The 21242-nt window shown below is 50.5% G+C and overlaps 1 protein-coding gene across 1 annotated transcript; it reads right to left on the bottom strand.

The window, feature by feature from the left end:
- Window positions 1-1248: 1248 nt before the first annotated feature.
- On the bottom strand, window positions 1249-18332 carry SH3BP4 (SH3 domain binding protein 4; the record flags this gene model as incomplete). The annotated part of the gene is made up of 4 exons (XM_079539446.1): window positions 1249-1473; window positions 1717-1905; window positions 9371-11733; window positions 18215-18332. 4 exons carry the CDS (start codon window positions 18330-18332, stop codon window positions 1249-1251), a joined length of 2895 nt encoding a protein of 964 aa, XP_079395572.1.
- Between the last annotated feature and the right edge of the window lie 2910 nt (window positions 18333-21242).

Raw genomic sequence — 21242 nt, 5'->3', positions numbered from 1 at the left:
GCACCTAAAATAATGTTTCTGTGCAAAAATATTCCCCTCCCATGTAAAATATTTCAAAGCTGAGGAGCAGAAGGAAGAAGGGAGGTAATCCAAAAGAGGCAGCTATAAAACACGAGGGGAAAGAACGGGGCACTTGGTACCACAAATATTCAGCTCAATGGCACCAGTGTCATTGCAAAAGACATTTACAAGTTCAGCTGGAGTTTGGGAGCCTCAAACAGCCCCATTCAAAGCCCTCAGAAATCAATGGCAATGAGTATGAGGACACCAGACACGTCTGAAACATCTCCGCTGAGCTCTGGAATGGATTTCAAGTTAGGAGGATCATGCCCAAGCACTTCGCTGCAATGGCAGAGTGACCCACTCACCACCACGGGCAGCAAAGAGCAGGGCTGTGCCGAGCCCCCAACTTCCAGCTTCTTCCAGACACGGTGGGCAGCACCCACGTCCAAGAGCCAGGGGCAGCATCCGTTCCCATGGTTAGAAATGGTACCCGTGCATCTGCGAACATGGCACGAGCACCTCCCTACCCACAGATGACAAAATGCACGTTTGCAGATACATTTTAAAAAGAAAACAAACAAAAACAACTAAACAGGTGATATGTCCTGTAAGATGGGAGGAAAAAAAGCTCCTTTCTGATTTAAGTTGCCTGCAGGGCTGAAGACACCCCAAATTCACACGGTGCTCTGCAGTCAGTCTGCACTGTGGGAGTTTACCAAAACCACTGGGACACTGCTGTGCTTCGTCTTAAATACGTATTTACATCACTCGCGTTCATCTCAAAAATGATAATTTAAAAGCAGTCTCTACAACATACAAAACAGCAACAGCTTCCCCCCAAAGTGGTTACAACCTTTGCTGCTCGTTACAAAAATTAGACTTTTTATTTGTAAATGCCTAAAAAAAACAAAAAAAAAAAGGGATTCTCTTTTGTGATCCCTCCCCGCCCCCCTGACTCCTTTTAAGTGTCTGAGTAAGGAATAGTTGAAGTGGTATCGATTCCATATGAAAAGCCATCCCTTCTGGATGCCTTCCCACCAAGAGGAGGGTCGTCTCCTGCTCATTTCCAGTCCTGCTGAGAACTTGCAAACTTTGGCCTCTTTAAACCTGGGGAGAGCAATCCCCGCTTGTTCTGTTTATATCAACTGTTTAAAAAAAAAAAATAAAAGGGGGAAAAAGCACAGAAAAATACGGATACCACCAATAAATGAGACGTGGATGAAAACATGGCTGCAAGGAGCCGCGCTAGATGGCAAAATCCTCGTGGTCTTGTGGGCTGAATGCAGCTGCCCGGAGCAGGTCCAAGGAGTTGACGAGGATGAGGGTGCCGGTGAGATGCTTCCAACGCTTGGTGATGGGGTTCTTCATCTTGTCCAGCCCTGTGTGCAGCTCCTGAATCACATCCCGGTAGCTGTCGCCCATCTGGCTGCTCCAGGTGAGGAGGAAGTCATACGCAGGCTTCCACATGGCCTGTGGGACAGAGGGTGAGAGAGAAGAGCTGAACGTGAAGCTCGGCCCATGCCCAGCATTCAGCATCCAACGAGTGCTACCACCCTCAATGCCTTTTGATCCGAGAACAAATGCGCTGTGGGTGAAAAAGTCCCCGCGTTTCCCCCCATCACAGCCAACTCCTCATTCCCTAAGAGCACAAGATTGCACAAGCGAGAACAAGCTTGGGAAAATCCCAAAGGACGAAGGCTGGTCTGCCCTCACCTCGCTGTCCACCACCCCGCTCTTGTCGCGGTGCGGGGCCTCGTAGGCGTCCATCTGCTGCTTGGAGACCTTGGCGAGCTTCTCAGCGAGCTCCCTCCAGCGCTGGGCCACCTCCACGGCCGTGGTGAGCAGCACAAAGTCCTGGATCAGCCTGACCACCAGCCCTTGGCAGTCCATCTTCAGCAAGGCCTGCGGGATCATTAGGAAAAACAAGGAAGATGGAGTCAGGGTGGGCCCGAATCGGGTGGGGATGTCCCTGAAAAACCACCACAAAACCCTCCTGCCTCCTTTCTGGCAACAACTGGTGAAATCAGGCCAGTGGGCAGGACAGAAGAGTCACGCCACTAACTGAACCGAGTGCCCTACCCCTGTTCAACCAGGCGCGCAGCTGGGGTTGCCCACCACGGCTTTATGGTGTAGGCTCAAGATGTTCAGGAGCCACATAAGCAGTTTAAAGCATCTTAAAGCCTTTAATCGAGACAATGAACCCTCTGTACTCTGCGCTGCTTGTACCCCCAGCCCAGAGGAGCACTGTCCAGTGGCACAACCAGCATGAGCATCCACGACCTGCATCGAGCACTCGGTGGGCACAGGCCAGGAGGGCATTTGGGGACAAGGCCTGGAGAGCAGCCTCAGAACAAGATGGAGAAGAGAAAATGCTTGTTAGGGAGACTGACAGCAGTGTGTTCTCTACCTACCAATAATTCAGCCAGGAATAAAGGACAGAGCAGGTAAAACTCTGTTCAAAACACAAAGCAAGTTGCAACAGGGAAAACCCATGGAAAGGAACCATTTAAATGGTGATTATCAGAGGATCAACAGAACCAGCATCCCTCTACAGCCGAGCAGGAAGGACGAGGCAACCCTCACCGTGTGCCACAGCCAAGTGGAAAGCATAATGAGAGCCTCAGGAACAAGCCCTGTCCCCGGACAAACCCCTCTACAGACCTCCAGTGTTTATGGAAACACGTTCTGTGTTATGGAACGAGAACCCTTTTATTTTTATGGGTTTTTTGAAGCAACACTGAAACAATGCAAACAATCCCAAGATGCCCTGAGGGGCAGTTTACCACCCAGAAAGGTTTAATCATCACTTAATCATCCATCTCCCTCCATCCTGCCCGCCCCAGCGTGGACTGCAGCAGCAGCTCAGCAGGTTCATCACGCACTACAACGAGGAGACAGATTTGCTAGCTGCTGCCTTTCTTTTTTTTCTTGAGCACCCTCTTGTTTCCTTACTGCCAGAGCTGCAAGGACAGCAGAATGAGGACTGAGCTCCAGGACAGCTGAGCACCAAGGGCATCGCTCAGCATCTCAGCAGGGGAGCTGACTTGAGCAAATGCAAACCACAGCTTGGTGATAAAGAGGACAACCCCCATCGATGCTGCTGCGAGTTTCCAAGGAGCATGCTGTGCTGGCTCCAGCATTCCCATTGGAAACAACACCAACGTCACAGCAGCGTGGGGAGGTTATTACAGCAATCAGGGACCTGGAGAAAAGCCCTCAGTGGTCCAAAAAGGGCCAGAACCACCTGCTCCCTCCTGCTAATTCCCAACATATTCAGAGCACACACGTTTGAGCAAGACTGGTTTTCAGGCAGAAGGATGCCCAGCTGGCAAGCAAGAGGATGGAACCACTGCCCCCCAGGTTCCTTCCTGTCCCTCTGCTGCCATCCCTGCAGCAGGGCTGTGGGTCACCACGTCCTGCCCTGACCCGGGGCTCTGCACACAGGCAGCTCTGAAGAAGAAGAGGGGTTAAATCCTCTCAGAGACTGTTTATCAGGGGGACAGTAACAAACAGCTGGGGAAGACAGTAACATCTGAAACCACTCCAGCAATTTGCAAAGCAAATATATGTTGATTCCCTTATCTGTTCCCAGCTTACACAAAGCAAAGCTGGGCTTGAATCTAATTACTGCTTCTGACCAGCATTTGCTTCTACAAAGTGCTTACACTGGTTTCCTGCATTAGAAGTAGAAATAATAAACCCTCTCGTTAAGCAAGCAAAATACATTTTAAAAAAGCATTATATTTTTCTTGGGCATTGAGAAGCGTTCAGATCTCGCATCTGTGCCGTATTCATAACTGTGCAGAGCACTCCACATCCAGCTCTCAGCAATGTTATCTCACCACGCAGTCAACAGGCTCAGGGCCCTTTGCTCTGGAAGTGAAGGCTTCAGGTGGTCCTAAGAAGCACAGATTTAGGATTATGGCCCACGGTCTTCTCCCTGAGACCAGCAGTCAGCAAGCGTGAACTGTTCTGAATCAGGCGGACGGTGCAGAGGCACCCTGTCCTTTCCTGGTCACACATGATCTATTTCCCAGGGATAAGAGCACTTGGGAGAAACACACCCTGCTTCCCAATGAACACAGGAAAAAGGAGTAACAGCAGGGAGGCGTTATTTAGCAGAGTCCCGTGCTACGAGTGGTACAATCACTTGAAGCCACAGCTTTGAAAGAGATAATTCTGCTCCCCTCGGCTCAGCACGTTCACTCTGAAGCCTACTAATAAGCAGGCGCCTTCGCTTTGCCTCCAGGGAAGGCTCAATCTGCAAAGGGAGCCCCAGGTGAGCTGAGGGAAACATGGGGCAGCGAGGAGGTGATGGAATAAGCAGCCAAAGCATAGCAGGCACTGGGCTCCCTGCAAGCCCATGCTGCCCAGCTGGGATTAGCAGGGCTCTCAGCAGATGTAATCCTCCAGCAGGCGCTTTTGGGATTATGCTACAGCTTCCCTCCATCCTCCTCGGGTGCATTTATTAACCTCAGAGAGGCCCCAAGCCCGCTCCACCAGCAGAGCAGTGCGGCACAGCAAAGGAGATGGTTTGATATTCAAATTCCAGTTCAAAGCAGAAGAGCCTCCACTTTAAAACGCATCCAGGGGAGGACGAATTTGCATCCTGGCTCTGAAATGCAGAAGCCCATTTCCAGTCCTCTAATCACAGCAAACAGCATCGAGGCAAACAGGCAGCAGGGAGCCCTGGGTGGAGCGCAGCACACAGACAGGGAAGGAGCAAACGATGGGGTTGAAAAGCCGTGATTCCTGTGCACCCCTTTATGCCTCCCCACCCCAGTTCAATAATCATAAAGCCAAGATGGGATAAGCAGCCATGTGAGCTGTGGATGTGTTGTCCCCTCCCTAAATCTGTTTGAACCATGGGGTGAAGCCTTTCTCCTTTGCCCCAGAGGTGGGAAGTGTCCCCAAGTTCACTCGTGCCTGCCAAGCGTGAGACCCAGAAGGAAGCGGTGATGGAAATGGAGTTTTTAAATTAGTTAATGATTTTTTAAACAGCATTTAAATTAGAAAGCACCCTGGAGGGTCTAAGCGTTATCAGGCATTAATCACTGCCTGAAAGGGCTGAAGGTAGCTGCTGGGGAGGCAAAGATGTGGTTACAGAAGCAGCAACGTTCAGAGTGCCATTAACCAAGCATGAGAATGCACCAGGTACAGCACTCTGAAATATCCGCACCAAGGAACAGGAAGGCATCAACGATTTCCTCTCAGTCCCAGCAAATAAAAGCAGGTCATCTGATGTTGTCTGCAGAGCAAGGAGTCTGCAGGGAAGTTCACAGCCAGCCCTGTGCCACTGCTCTACCACCACCCAGCTCTGAGCAGCCTGCTTGGCAGAGCCTTGGTGGGAGCACTGCCCTCTGTTTGAGGGACCTGCTTTTCACCAAGGACCCAAATTCAGAGCAGGACTGCCAGCAGCTCAATTCAGGATGCAGGAGCTAAGGGGAGGGAAGAAGAGCAGGTTGGGCTTGTGTGCCCACACGGCAGCACGAGATCCAAGCAGGAACACAGTGCTCAGGCTCTCCAGCACCAGAGATGAGGACACAGCATTCACTCCACCTTGGTAGAAAAGAGGCAGCATTCACACACCTGCAGTCACAATAAATACAGCAAGCAGAAGCACATCTCCAGTTATCCGGAGAAGAAAAAGCTTATAGGATCTGCAGCACTCTGCTAACAAGTGCAGTCATATTCTCAGCAGACCGGTGCTGCTTCCTAGAAGTAGCATTTATTGGAAAGGCTGATAAGAGCAAGGCTCTACCAAAACACCGTATCAAAAAATGCAGAGTGAAAGAAGTGATGTCTTTCATGGCAGGCTTCACTCCAGCTCCAGAGGACCAGGCAGTGCAGCCACTGTATGGCAAGTTAGGTCAAGTTTCTCAAATGAAACCTGGCACGGCTCTCGAGTGGCAACCCGAGTGCATTGGATTATACTGTGGTATGTGACTTCACATTTTCAAAACCACCCGAACACCCAGCGTTTGCTGGGACTCCAAAGGCTTGGAAATGTGATGGAGCACCTGCACACTGGGCTGCAGCCACCGACCACAGCGATGCTGCCTGTGTGTGTGTGAAAAGCATGTCACCTTGAAGCCCTGCCATGGAGAAGTGAGCAAACGCATTTCTTCCCCTCAGAAGCAGCCACAGAGGTCTGCCCAGCTGCAAGAGGTCTGTTAGGCTGCTCGTGTATCATTGCAGATCCAGGCTGCAGTGCCTACAGGCTTCGAGGAGACAACCTGCTTGCTGCCTGGGTTGATGGGCAGAGAGGGAGGGGAGAGCTGTTTCTCTCTCTGATGTGATGACTAACTCGTGAGCAATGCTCCCCTCAGTTACCTTCACACACTGCTGCTTTTGCTAGGTGAAAAGAGTAAGTAATCACAGATTATTTATTAACTAGTCATCAATGAGAGGGCTTTTCCATGCTTGGCTACTGGTGTATAGCTCTGCCATGGCAATCCTGTGTACTCAACACCGATGTGAGATAAGCAGCCTTACCATTTCCCTCTCCACAGTCCCTCTGGGATGGAACAGTCAACTTTAACATGAAATACACAGATCTCACCAGCAGAAAGCAAGACCACTTGTTGCAAATAAAATTAGCCATACACGCAACAAAATAAGTTACTTTTCAACTGTCATTCCCCAAACACAGTTGTTGTGGTTTTTTTAAAAATCAATCTCACTCTTGTTTCGTTGTAAGCTAAGGACCATTTGACAGCAGCAAGGGGTTTAGAAGCAGTTTTCCATCAGGAGAAGGGCTCATCCTTCACCAACAGGCTCAGACGCAGCAAGATCTGACACAGAATAGGAAACAGAGCCAATATTCAGGATTATGTCTCCATTCAAGCACGGAAAATAAAACCCGCTCTGGGACTCTGCATGAGATGCATCCCTTTGGGAGCAGTATGTTTTCCAGCAGCTTATAGCCCTCGAGTTAGTAGGTCTGTGAGCCCCCAGAGAGCCTCATCTTTTCTTCATCCCCACAGTTAGGTTGGCACAGCCTCTCCATGACCTACAGGCTGTCTTTGTCCCCTGGAGACAAAGAGAATAGATAAAAGAAAAGCAAGCCAGTAAAACAAACAGCACAAAGCCCTAGGAAGCATTCAGCAAGAGGAGCACACAGTTTACTCCATTACTCACTGAATGATTAAAGGTGCCAAGCCTCCTTCTGAGGAGCCACAGGGTCAGACACAGCCCTGGCTACCACCTCCACCCAGCCCCAGAGCAGAGGAGGGATTGCTGAGGCTGGATGAGCTGTGGCAAAACAAGGCACAAGACATGGCTGCATCCCAGGCATCATGAGCCCAAGTGGCCCACTGACTGGAGAAGCAAACTGACGCCCCAAGCTTAGCTTGGAGATGTGGGCCAGAAAGTCAGGTCTTACCCCAGAGCCCGGTGCAGCTGCAGCAGCTGCCTCCCAGAAGCTCAAAAAACAAGCCATACAATGGCCAGAAGACTCCCTCACGAGAAGCTGAGTTGACGACACGGCCTACAGCTTGCCTTCTATCGAAACCCAAAGCTAAAACATTGTCCCACTGGCCACAGATCACAAACCCAGGCAGCAAGGTTACCCCTGCTCTCCTCTCATCTCCACCCAACTAAACATTTTGCAGCCCAGCAGCTCCTTGGCCTCTCACCTCAGTGCCAACCTACGTGGTTCAAAGTCAAGGTGATTTGGGGCTGCCCAAACAGTTGCTCATTCCAACCAGCACCTGCACCAAGCTAGAGACTGCTGGAAGACACTGCTGGAACCCACCATCACACCAGACCTCTTCATCACAGTGTTCCCTCAGATCAGCAGGCAGCAGCCCAGCTGGAGCTGGAGAAGGCAAGGCTGAGGTGGGAGGAAGAGCAGAGGGAAGCAGCAGCATCCTCCAGTAACTGCAGCCCATTGGCCTTCAGCTTGGATGCTCCCCTGGGGACTGCAGCGTGGCATTTGGACATCCTTGCCCTCCGTGAGCAGCTCTGGTGCTCACCCTAAGTGCAGGCATGAGTCAGACTTTTGGAAACTATCTTCCCATTTTCCACAGTAACACCAACACTCAGACAGGGCCTGTTATAAAGAGTTATTAATTGTACTGTGCTCTTAGGTAGAGGAAGTACATCCACAAGGCACCTTCCATGAACTCCCCTGAAAAAATTTCCATGAGTAATGAAAGGCTCCATACTCTTCATAATGCCTTACACCTACTGCTCAATCCTGACATTTCCCCATTTTTATTAAGAGAGGTTGGGACATGGAGAGTTTAATTTAGCTGCAGTCCTCTTTACCCATGTGCCTACCTCTAATTTCCTTCTGTGTGCTGCATGTTCCTGCCCCACTGCCTGCCTGCATCACTGCTAAGCAAAGCTTGTGCTATTCTTAATTAAACCGGCATTTCAAGACACATGAACTGCTGCAACTCAAATCTCTTCTCAGCACAAAGTCCTGCATTTTCTTTGGCCCACCTCCTATGAAATGCTAGAAGCTGTTATCGTGAAGACAATTTCTCATTAGAGACTTCTGAAGAGCATCCTAGAAAAACCTGCAGACAGCACTTCCCCAAATGCCTGCAGAAGCCTTTCAGGACAGAGGCAAGCCAGGCACTTCAGACAATTTACAAACACAGCCCACAGCTGAACACAAAGCATCCTAATTCAGAGATTCCCTTGGTTTAGCTGTCACTCAAGGAAAGGAGGAGTAAACACAGACATTGTTATAGAGCAATTTGGGGTTGTTTCATAACCGTAAAGATGTAGCACTTCACAGCAGCCATAAAACCCCTCTCCTGCACGTTTGACAAACTTGAGGCAATATAAACGCATGTTCCTGCCTGCAGCTGGGGGGTTGGAACTTGATGATCCTTGAGATCTCTTCCAACCCAGGCCACTCCATGATTCTATGACTTGAGAGGTGGCTTGCCTACCACACACCATACAGGAAAAGCATTTATGTTTCTTCCCTTTTTCCAGTTTTCTGCCACAAAAAACCAAGATCTCCATCACTGGCATCACTTTGATCTTGGACTGAGGAAACCAGCAGCTCCTGGGTAACTCCTTGATATGCATGCACATCTTCTATTTATCACTGAAGGCTGAAATAGCCTTCAGCAGCAAGGTCCAGCTGAGCGCTAGGAAAGCACTGGACTGAAACCACCTTGCTTTGAAGGGCCTTCAGCTTAGCCATCTTCCAAGCATCCCTGCTTCACTCACTCAACACGTACAACTTTTTACCCATTTCATTCCTCACCGCAGGCCTGAATTCCCATTCAATCTGCAAACCTCAGTCCATTTTTCAGTGACCGAGTTAGGAAAGCTTAGCTCCCACTCACCCCCACCACTCTGCACCACAGTCAAGGAAGATGCCCTCATCAGACCTCGGACTCACCATCATCAGCTCCTTCTGAAAAGATTTCCTGTCCTTGTTCTCTGTGTTGTTGCAGTCTTCCTTCAGCTTCTCCAGCACGGAGGCCACTCGCTCCGGCTCACTGTCCAACTCTGATCGGCAGAAAAACGTGAGCGGTAAGTTCAAATAGCCCAACGCGTCCGCGAAGGACCTCCAACTGCTGAGGTTCTCCATGAGAAGAGTCCTCACGGAGGCATAGATGTAGGTTAGGAATTTGCAGGGTCTGAGGATTTGCTCGAGCAACAGGCTGGTAGTGAGATCAGGCCCAGAGAAGTAGCTGGGCTTGACCTTTCCAACCACCAGCACATTTTTGGTGTGCACGAGGCCTATTTTGCCCTGGTAGTAGCCGATGTACCACTCCTTCGTCCACAGTTGTCCCTTCAACCTGATCTTCTCCTCACTGAGGAGGGCTATGACGTCTCCTTTCTTGTACTCCAGCAAATAGTGATTCTTGCTTTGCCGCACCACTGTTTTCAGCAGTTTGCCATACTTCAAGCTCAACACCGGCCGGTCCTGAAAAACCGGATACTTGGCAGTGGCAGCCAGAGGTGAAAGGATGATCTTTCCAACCTCGTTCTTCTTGAGGAACCGCCTCTGCCCTGTCGGTTTGATGGCACTTTTAGGAGGCGGCTGTGGCGTCTGGACGCAGAACTGGGTCAAAATGGCATCCTTGTCATCCTTGACCTGTATCCTTAGCGTGAAATCCGAGAGCTCGTTGGGATCGTGGGATGCAATGGGGAAGATAAGGCGACTGACCTTGCCCAGCTTCATCTGGAAGCCTCGCACAATTTTGGCTTGCTCACTAGCTTTCACCTCATAGTTGGTCATGTTGGAGAACATGCAGAGCTTGAGGTCCTGAGGCCGGGACAGAGTAAACTGGTGCTTACCCCAGAGCTGAAGGGCAACTGGAGCTGGGCTGTGAGACTGCCTCGTGACCTCGTTCACTAGCAGAGTCTTGGGTGCACATTCGTGCCCAAACACGGCCACAACTGTTTTAAAGGAAGGGTGAATATGTTTCGGGCCATAAACACCGACTGTGATCTTCTTGCTGATATAATCCCAAACAGTGTAAGGGTAGAGGATGTTCTGCCCTTGAGCTACAGCAGCTATGTACATGCAAGGCTCTAGGTTCTCCAGATGCACCTGTATCGTGTCCCCATACGAATAGCTCAGCTGCATTGGTGTGTATGGCCCCTCCTTCATGTCGCTCCGAAGGCACTGCAGTCTTACCAAACTCTTGCTCATGATGTCATTCTTAACCTCTGCAGATACCTTCATCTCCAGAATGATGAATGTTTTCACCTCCATGTTGCTGAGTTTGATCTGCAGGACGGGGCTGATGGTGCTGCACTTATCACTGTTGAGCTCCAGTGGTGGATCTAGCATAGCTTTCATGGAGATCTGCTGCGTTTCCCCGGGGCACACGTGACCTTCTGGCACACGGATGCTGATGTTGGTGTCTGGAAGCTGAACAGCTCCACCAGAGCTATCCAGTTTGCACACAATGTTGGTCTCCACCGGTTGTGTCTGACCCCAGCCAGGACTTTGACCAAGCAAATCCAAGTCGTGGCAAGACCGGGCCAGCTTCCTATGGTTCAACCATGCGGTCCTAAAATCTTCCCTGCTCTGGAATTGCTCAGGAGTGGGAGATTTTAAACCGTTGAAAAAACCCGACTGTGCCGGAGTGTCTGACTTGGCTTGCAGAACAGACAGCTCAGACAAGCTGTAAGAGCGTTTGCTCCTGAAGAAGGGATTGTCCCTTTTCACAGACTCTTCCAGGTCCAGCCTGTTTGTGGATGGAAATTCATCAAAAATGTTACCCATGCTGCTATTAGCAGCTGAGCTAGGAACTGTTGAAGCAGGAGGCCCCGCGTCGAAGAGCAGCAAGTCAACAGATGCTTTGGAGTTGGGCTCTCTGTCTGAGCTGGTCAACGTCTGCAAATTCCCATTGAGAAATGGATTTGTCTGGACACCGTTCAAGAAAGGGTTGTTACTGTGGGCTTTCACAGAGTTTCTTTTCACATCAGTCCATTCTCCAAGCAGGTCTAGCTCCCTGACCCCCTCATCAGGGCTCTCCAGTAGATTGTCTATCATCCCGCTGTCCGTTAAGGAAGAGTTGCGGTAGTTCACAGGCTGGACGTAGGAGGAAGGGATGTAACCCATTTCTGTGGTATTGTGAGCATACCACCACTCGCCTCCCGATGTGTCCAAGACATAAAGATGGTCCCCCTTAGAGAACTTCAAAGTGGTGAAATTAGTTGGACAGTAATCTTTGATTGCTATTACTTCCTTTGCATTTCCAAAGGACGTGGGATTGTCAACCAGCAAGGCACTAGGAGAAGGCACTGTGAAATGAAATAGAAAAACACTGTAAGCAATCCACAGAGTCACAAGCTACTTAAAATCATTTATTTGAGGCAAGCGATCCATGCTACATCAAGCAGCGAAGCTGAAGTAGTTTCAAAGCATCTCCAACCCAAAAGTAATTTCTTTTTGCTACCATTTTTAAACAAAACTATTCACTTTGCTACATCTGATACATTTATGCTGAAGAGAAAATGCCTTCTTGAAAGAGATGGGCATCAAAACAACTAGGAAGAACAGCAGGAGCTGAGACAGGAGAGACAGTAATTTGTTATCATCCCATGGTAGAAAGGCATGTGGAGAGAAAGAGGGTAAACAATACAGCAAAGTGTCTTAGCAAGAAGCCTTCCCCTTGATTTAGGACTTCACTCAGCTGCTTCTCTAAGAGACAGCCTCTGAACTCACTGATGAATGATGCACACAAAGCTGCGCTGAAGGGAGTTCCAAGGGAGCCAGAGCCCCATCTTATCAGGTCTGCCTTTTAGCTGGCATTACTGGATCTAAGTTCTTAAGGGTAAATAGCAGGCTATCCCCTAAATTTTCACATTTAAAACAACAGAGGTTAATTTTGGGAGAGCTAAGGGTGTGCTGCATGAGAAGAGGTTATATGGCCCAAGTGATCTTTCAAGGCCATGATCATACAAATTTGGTCAGTGGTATCTCAACATCTTAGGCCACCAGCTCGTCAGCACTGCCTTTTTTCCCCACATATGTTTCAGAGTAAGAGAGAGCTAAGAGAACCCACTAAGGGGACGACCACATTTCCTCAGAAAAACTTAGCTCCTTTTACAAAGTCAGGATACTTGAACCACCACAAACACCATATTGACCTCCCATGGACCAAGCAGCATCTCCAGTCTCTCCTTCAACAACGTTGAGCAGCAGGGCTGGCTGCAAGTTGTTTAGCCAGTACTATCTGATCACAATTGCAAGCAAAACAGTTCAATTAAGACTAGACATGTTCACTCTGTCACTGTTTTGCTTTCACATTTAGGACCTATTTCTGTTAAGGATCACGAGAAATAAGCTGCAGATAATGTTATATCAGCATTCAAACACTTGTTCTCTTGCGAGACAGACCTAAGAAAACAATGCTTGCTTGGGGGGAAGAAGGGGGGGAGGGAGGAAAGAACAAAAACACAGGAAAACACAGGATGTCAGGATGCCTGTCAGCCGTACAGAAAACTGGGAAAGCTAACAAAAAAGATGTGGTGCAGCCATGGCACAACTCGTGATAACAGTACTGAAAAACACAGCCAGTAAGAGCAAAAAAAAGTTTCAGATATAAGGACCACAGGGCTCGAGTATTGGAAAAATAAGAGCTTGAACACATTAAGTGATTCATCATTAACCTACTTCCCCTGCACAGCCTCTACCAGCAGGTAGGGAAAGTTGTGAGCACATTTATTCAGTGTAAAACTATATATAAACTCTGCACTGAACCTATTTTGCCACCCGGGCAGGAAATGGCTGTTAATCACAGAATCACAGAATCACAGAATCACCCGGGTTGGAAGGGACCTCAAGGATCATGTAGTTCCAACCCCCCTGCCTAGCAGGGCCACCAAACATACACATTTAGATCAGGTTGCCCAGGACCCCGTCCAACCTGGCCTTGAACACGTCCAAGGACGGGGCATCCACAACCTCCCTGGGCAGCCCGTTCCAGGGCCTAACCACTCTCCTCGTAAAGAACTTCCCCCTAACATCCAACCTAAATCTTCCCTCCTTCAACTTGGATCCATTTCCCCTAGTCCTGCTATTGTCAGCCCTTATGAAGAGTTTACTCCCCTCCTGGGTGTAGGTTCCCTTCAGGTATTGATAGGCTGCCATGAGGTCGCCCCGCAGCCTTCTCTTCTCCAGGCTGAACAAGCCCAACTCCCTCAGCCTGTCCTCATAGGGGAGGTGCTCTAGCCCCCTGATCATCTTAGTCGCCCTCCTCTGGACCCTTTCCAAAATCTCCATGTCTTTCTTGTACTGAGGGCTCCACACCTGGACACAGTACTCCAGATGGGGCCTCACAAGAGCCGAGTAGAGAGGGACAATCACTTCCCTGTCCCTGCTGACCACCCCTCTCCTGATGGAGCCCAGGATCCCCAGCCTTTCGAGCTGCCAGAGCGCACTGCTGGCTCATGTTGAGTCTCTCGTCCATCAGGACCCCCAGGTCCTTCTCTGCCGAGCTGCTCTCAAGGACCACTCCTCCCAGCTTGTACGGGTGCCTGGGGTTCTTCCGGCCCAAATGCAAAACCTTGCACTTTGCCGTGTTGAACCTCATTAGGTTCACCCGAGCCCAGCTTTCCAGCCTGTCGAGGTCCCTCTGAATGGCATCCCTTCCTTCCACCGTATCAACCACACCACTCAGCTTGGTGTCGTCAGCAAACTTGCTGAGGGTGCACTCAATTCCCTCATCGATGTCATTGATAAAGATGTTAAAGAGCACCGGTCCCAAGACAGACCCTTGGGGGACACCACTTGTTACCGGCCTCCACCTGGACATAGAGCCATTGACCATCACCCTCTGTCTGCGGCCTTTCAACCAATTGCTTATCCATCGGGTCGTCCACCCATCAAATCCACTTCCCTCCAATTTGGAGATGAGGATGTGGTGGGGGACCATGTCAAAGGCCTTGCTCAGGTCCAGGAAAATGACATCGGTCGCCTTCCCTTCGTCCACCAATGCCGTCACTCCATCATAGAAGGCCACAAGATTAGTTAGGCATGACCTTCCTTTGGTGAAGCCGTGCTGGCTGTCTCGGATCACATGCTCATTCTTTATGTGATCGAGCATGTTGTCCAGGAGGATCTGTTCCATGATTTTCCCAGGCACGGAGGTGAGACTCACCGGCCTGTAGTTCCCCGGGTCCTCCCTGCTCCCCTTCTTGTATATGGCAGTGACGTGACCCTTCCTCCAGTCGTCCGGGACCTCACCTGACAGCCACGACTTCTCAAATATGATGGAGAGCGGCTCGGCAACCACCTCAGCCAGCTCCTTCAGGACCCTGGGATGCACGCCATCCGGCCCCATAGACTTATATTCATTCAGTCTAAGGAGGCACTGTCGGACTTGCTCTGCCCTTACAGTGGGGAGGGATTTACCTCCTTGGTCCCCACATAGAGGTTTGGGGATGCAGGGCTCAGGGACGTGAAAAAGACTAGAATCCTGGCCACCAGTGAAGACCGAGGTGAAGAATTCATTCAGCACCTCAGCTTTTTCTTCATCTGTTGAAGCCAGTTCTCCTTTTAAATTTACCAAAGTAGGTACACCCGTTTTGGCCTGTCTCTTCTGGCCAATGTACCTGTAGAAGGTTTTCTTATTGTTTTTCACATCCCTTGCCAAGTTCAGTTCTGCCTGCGCCTTGGCTTCCCTGATCCCACGTCTGCAAGTCCGGACAGCATCCCTGTACTCTTCCCAGGTGACACAGCCTTGTTTCCAGAGCTTGTACACCCCTTTCTTCGCCCTCAGTTCTCTCAGCAGGTCCTTGCTGAGCCATGCCGGTTTCCTACCTCGCCTGCCCACTTTCTTATTCAGAGGAATGGAGACCTCTTGTGCTTCCAGGAGGGCATCCTTGAAGAGCAGCCAGCTCTCCTCAACATCTTTGTCTTTGAGGGCGGCGCGCCAGGGGATCTTGGCCAGCAATCCATTGAGTAGCTTGAAGTCTGCTCTTCTAAAGTTCAGCGTCCTGATCCTGCTCTTTGCCAGGCCCACATCGCTTGAGATCACAAACTCAACCAAGGCGTGGTCGCTGGAGCCCAGGCAGCCTCCAACTTTGACACCTTTGATGATCTCCTCAGCGTTTGTGAGCAGCAGGTCCAGCAACGCTTCACCTCTGGTCGGTCTGTCCAATACCTGAACCAGAAAGCTATCGTCAATGGATTCCAAGAGCTTTCTGGAGCTCTTGCAGCTCGCCGTGTGGTTTTCCCAGCAGATGTCCGGATGGTTGAAGTCCCCCACCAGGACAAGAGCCCGTGAGCCAGACATCTCACGCATCTGGAGCAAGAAAGCCTCGTCAACAGCCTCCCCCTGATCAGGTGGCCTGTAGTATACCCCTAACACCAGCTGACCTGTATTAGTCCCATCTCTAATCCTAACCCACAGGCTCTCAACCTGTTCCTGACTGTTTCTCGTAGGGAGCTCCTCACAGTTTATCCAATCTCTGACATAGAGAGCAACTCCCCCACCCCTCCTACCTCGCCTATCTCTCCTAAAGAGTCTATAGCCATCGATCGCAGTATCCCAATTGTGGGAGTCATCCCACCATGTTTCTGTGATAGCAACAAGGTCATAACTTTCCGAGTGCATCACAGTTTCCAGTTCCTCCTGCTTGTTACTCAGGCTGCGTGCATTGGTATAAAGGCACTTCAGCCGGGCTATCCGTCTCACCACCTTTATAAGGGATCTAGGATCCCCTAGAACAGCAGCATCCCCAGCATCCCCCTGCCCTACTCCTTCCCTGTGCACTCTGCCGTCATTGCTCATGGAGTTTGGTACAAGCCCTCGAATGACCCGTTCACCCCCAGTAGCCCCTATTTTGTCCCCTTCCCCCTTCGTTCCTAGTTTAAAGACCTGTCAATGAGTCCCGCTAATTCTTCAGCTAATATCCTCTTACCCCTCAGGGACAGGCTGCATGCATCAGCAGCCATCATGCCAGGTGCAGTGTAAATTGCCCCATGGTCAAAAAAGCCGAAATTCTTGTGTCTGCACCAGCTTTTTAGCCATCTATTTAAGAGTTGGGTGTTTTGGATCCTCCCTGTACCTTTCCCTGACACCACGGGCATAGAAGAAAAGACCACCTGCACCCCAGCACCTTCAAGCATTCGCCCCATTCCCCTGAAGTCTTTCTTGATAGACCTCAGGCTTTCCTTATCAACTTCCTCGCCGCCAGCCTGAATTATTAAAAGTGGGTAATAATCTGAAGGCCGAATCAACTCGGGAATTTTCTTTGAAATGTCTCTGACCCGAGCCCCAGGAAGGCAGCACACCTCTCTGCGGGTAGGGTCAGGCCGGCATATAGGGCCTTCTGTTCCTTGCAGAAGGGAGTCACCTATGACAATCACCCTTCTGTCCTTACGGGTAGAAGCAGTCTTGAGGCTTGTGGGCGACCGCTTCGCCTGAGGCAACCTCACGGGTGAACCTGTCTCCGCCCTCTCACTCGTCCCCCCCTCAAATTCCAGGGCCTCAAACCTGTTACGCAGAGGCACCTGGGGAGTCGGGGATGGACGGGTTGGGGGATGCCCCCTCCGCCGAGCAGGTACCCGTTTCCACTCCTCCTCCCTTCTCAAATTGCTGTTAGGGGGAAGAGAGGACAGGGGGCTCGCTGAAACGCTGTCAGCTGGCTGGTTCCCCTTTACCAGGTGTTTGTAAGGTGGCAGGGGCTGACGTGCTCCGTGAGGAGCCTCGTCTGTGTGCCGAGAACCTGAGGTTGAGAGGGACTGACACCACCAGTCAATCTCCCTCTCACACTCTTTTATAGTCCTCAGCCTCTCCACTTCCTCCTTCAAGCTAATCACAAGGCTGAGCAAGTCATTCAATTGCTCACACCTTATACAAGTGCTGCCTCCTTCATGTGGCATTGCAAATGCCAGGCTGTGGCACTCCTCACAGCCAGTGACCTGCACACTAGCATCTCGTGATGGTATCTCTGTCTGAGTCGCCACACACCTCATACTGTTATTCTCCCCTCTATGCACGCACCAGACCTCAGTCTGGCTCTGGACCGTCTTCTTGGCTGCTGTCTTTCTGCTGCGTGTGCTCGGGACCTCTGCACGGGTCTTCACAGTTTTTGTGCTTGAAGCCTTCTGCCGGGGTGCACCCATGGCAACCAGCAGGCTCACTAACTCAACAAGAAAGTCCTAAAGGGGTGCAAGTGATCGGCCCTGCCCTGCTGCCCCCTACCCTCACACTGTTGCCAGGTTCGCTAATGCAGCTCTGCAGCCCAAGACATTTGTTGGAGAGAAGCTGATGCCCTCCGGATGCTCTCTAATATCTTCGTGTCCTTTTCACACTGTGGTGCCCCAAAACTGCACCCAGTGCTCAAGGTGATGCTGTTCCAGTGCAGAGTGAGCAGAGCAGGACAGTCCCTTCCCTTGCATGAATGTGAGCATGAGTAATTACTCACAAGGATGTGAGTAATCTCTATTTTTGCATTAAAAACAAACTAACGTACAGCAAGAGCATTTGATGTTCGGGACTCTCCTTGCTCCTTGTGCAAAAACAATTGCTTTGTTGCTTGTTTATTTTAAAGACCATCAGCACATGCTAGCTTCTCCTTCCGCCTTGGGATCCATTTGTACTGAGGGAATGGGAATTCTCTCCCATTTGAATCTGTTCTGGGGGGGATGGAGAACCAACCCTGCCTTGTCACCAGCCTGGCAAATCCATCTCTTCTCTTGCACGTGGCACGGTGGCACCAGGCTAACACCTGCCCTGTCCCCTGGTGGCCACGGCCCCCACTGGCCCCCCACCTTTGACGTCGCACAGGCTGCTTTCTGAGAAGCCCTCGCTGAGGTCGATGAGTGTCCCCTCCGACTTGCAGCGCAGCAGGCCGCTGGAGTTGGCTGCCCGGATCCTCTGGGCCGCCATCTTCAGCTTGCCGAGAGCCTGGGCAGTGCTAGGTGGGCATGGCTCCTCCACACAGCCCGGAGATACCACAGCACCCTGGGCAGCCCGCCTGCAGGTAAAAACAAAAGCCAGCATGTTAGCAATGCCTCCTGCTCCCGGCACGACACCCACACGATGTACTGTGCAAGATGTGAGCTCAGCACGTGCCACTGCTTCAGCCTCAGGCTGACTCAGGGCAGCTGCATCCTTCCTTTCCCATTTGCTTATCAAAGAAGCACTCCAGATAAAAAGCCATCTGCACCTGTGTGCTGGCCCTGCAGTGCTGATTCAGGAAAACTTCCTCCTGTCAGAGAGCCACGGAATAATTACGGTTGGAAGGGACTTGTGGAGGACATTTGGTCCAATCCTCCCGCTCAAGGGGGGACACCTGGAGCGGGCTGCCCAAGACCATGTGCAGGAGTCACAGTGCCATATTCTCCTTAAAGCATCATGATAATTACCTCTGGACTCCTAATAATCAAGGTCTGGTCAGCAAGGGCAGCCTGGCCTTGCATGACACTGCTGCACATCTCCTCCTCATGCAAACAGCCCTCTCTGCTTTCAGCATCTGCTCCCAAGGCACCAGCAGCACAACTGGTCTCGAAGGCAACACGCAGTCTATGCACGCTTTCAGCCCTTTTCCCACACTTCACCAAAAGGACCATCCAGAGATGCAGCCTGGTGGGACATCACCTGCAGATGCAAACCTCTTCCTCTGCCATAGCACTGGAACATGTTCTCCTCCACTACCTGGCTTCGCACTGCCATCCTCTTCCATGCTTGCTCTCTTACCCTTTCTCTTTCACCACCAGCACAGTGGCTGATGCAAGCGCTGGTAGTAGCTCCTCTGGTGTCACTGAGCTGTGCTGGAGCTTGGAGGGTGCCCAGGAGCACATAGGCAAGCAAGCCTGCAGCCTCTCTACTAGCTGAAGGCAAGGCTGCAGCACAGACCCTCAGCCCCACTTTGCTCTTTCAGGTTTGCACCAAAGAGAGGTTCACAAATAAAGCCCTGGGCAATCAAAAGCCATATCAATCCGAATTCCCTGCTTGAATTCAGCAACCCAAATGACTTTAAATCCTCTCCTATCGCTGCTCTCCCTCCCTCCTCACTTCATGCAGTCTTCTGCCCTGCTTCAAAACCAGATCAAGCGGAAAATGACTCCAAACCTAAATTCCTTAGAAGGCAGAGCTCTGCTGGGAACACAAAGATAATGGGAATGTGAAGACAAGCACTGTGTTTGGCCGCCAACTGCCTGGGCTGCAGCTGGCTGTTATTAAACCTGCAGATCTGGAGGCAAGGAGGAGCAAGCCCTGAAGGAATCAGTACCCTTTTCTGGAATGTAGAAAGAGGAAATTTGCATCCGGGGAGGGAGTCAAAGCAGGAGATACCCAGCCTGCTCGAGATGCTTCTCAAGCCATCTGAAGTCTGGTATGCCAGGAATGCAGTCACCGTAAGGATGCAGGAGGCTGCAGACAGAAAAGAAAGGGAGAAGCTTTGCACAAACACTTTTCCCTTTGAGAAGAGTGTTGTTTTGGGTTCTGCTGGAAATCAGCTCGGAGAGGGCTTTGCAAGTGCTGAGAACTGGGCTTATAGCCACGGCTGGGCTTATCAGAGGAGCTGGGTAAGACAGGGAACTTGGAGAACAGCAGTAAGAAAGGGCACTAAGCAGACATGCAGTGGGAAGCAAGGAAGGGAGGAAAGATGCTCCATTCAGCTGGCACGTTTCAAAAAGGTGCTGCCAGTCCAGCTCCAACACAGCAAGTAATAATGCTAAACACCATCACCCACTGCTTGGGATTGCACGTTTCGTGCCTGCCACGACATAACTGTGCAGAAACACAGTAAGATCCTGCAGGAGTTTTGCTCGAGTAAAGCCCTCTGCAGCTCTAATTGGGCACAAAGTGGGCGTGCAGCACTGTTGTCACAGCAACAGCTGAAGTGGTAAATGTTTCCCAATATTAGCAATTATTGCACACAACCAAAACACAGACAAAACAAACACTCTGACAGCTCAAAGGTCACCCCCGCTTGGTGAGCACTGCACAAAGTTTTTTTCTGAGCAAGAAAGAAACCAGACAAATAACTTTCCTCTGAATCAAAGTGCAAGCCATGAATGTATTTTAAATACCTGCCTGGAAGTCCAGTGTCAAATATTTTTGCTATCAGTAGTTAGAGCTGTGCACCAACGTATCCACAAGCCTCGCCGTGCCTGGCACAAGCAGAGATGCTCCCCATTCCAGTACTTCCATGAGCGCATTGCAAGCTTTATGTTAAAGATCTGTGGCAGATGTGACTGTGTGGAGAAACAGCTGGAAAAATAAGCCCTACATACATCCCAAATTCCCCTAAGACGGCAAGAATGTACATTAAAAATGACTGATTAGGGAAAGCTATTTCCTCTGTTGTTTCTATCTCAGCCTGTTCTGGACGTAGCAGCACTATCACACACGTGGGAGGACGGGTGTGCATGCACTCCACTGCAGTTTTCAGGGGGGACTGTGAGGAACTACAAAGGAATTGGTGTTCTGGGGCTGGTGGCTCCAAGGGGTGAACCTGAGATGGTTCTGAATGCAGAGCCAGAGCAAAAAGCTTAGAAAGAACAAGCCTGCTGCTTCAAACCTGGACTGTGGGAGAATAAAAGGGGATGGGCAAGTGCTGGGTGGGGAGAAACATGGGTTGCAAGAGCAGGAATTGTTTGGAAACTGCTGAGACAATGGTCTGTAAATTCATCAGAAAACACTTTAAATATAGAATAGGAAAAACCCTACCTCCATCTGTTTACCCACAGTGATAAACAGTGTCCTTACTGAATGGAGGAAAGGATAAGGAGGGCAAACAGCTCTCCCCCTTGCACACATCCTTGTCGGGGATGACGTGGGGATGAGGAGAGG

This window comes from Tetrao urogallus (assembly GCF_951394365.1).
Source record: "Tetrao urogallus genome assembly, chromosome: 8".
Taxonomy (NCBI): domain Eukaryota; kingdom Metazoa; phylum Chordata; class Aves; order Galliformes; family Phasianidae; genus Tetrao; species Tetrao urogallus.
The sequence above is the reverse complement of the archived record's forward strand: the minus strand, read 5'-3'. Positions and strand labels throughout refer to the sequence as shown.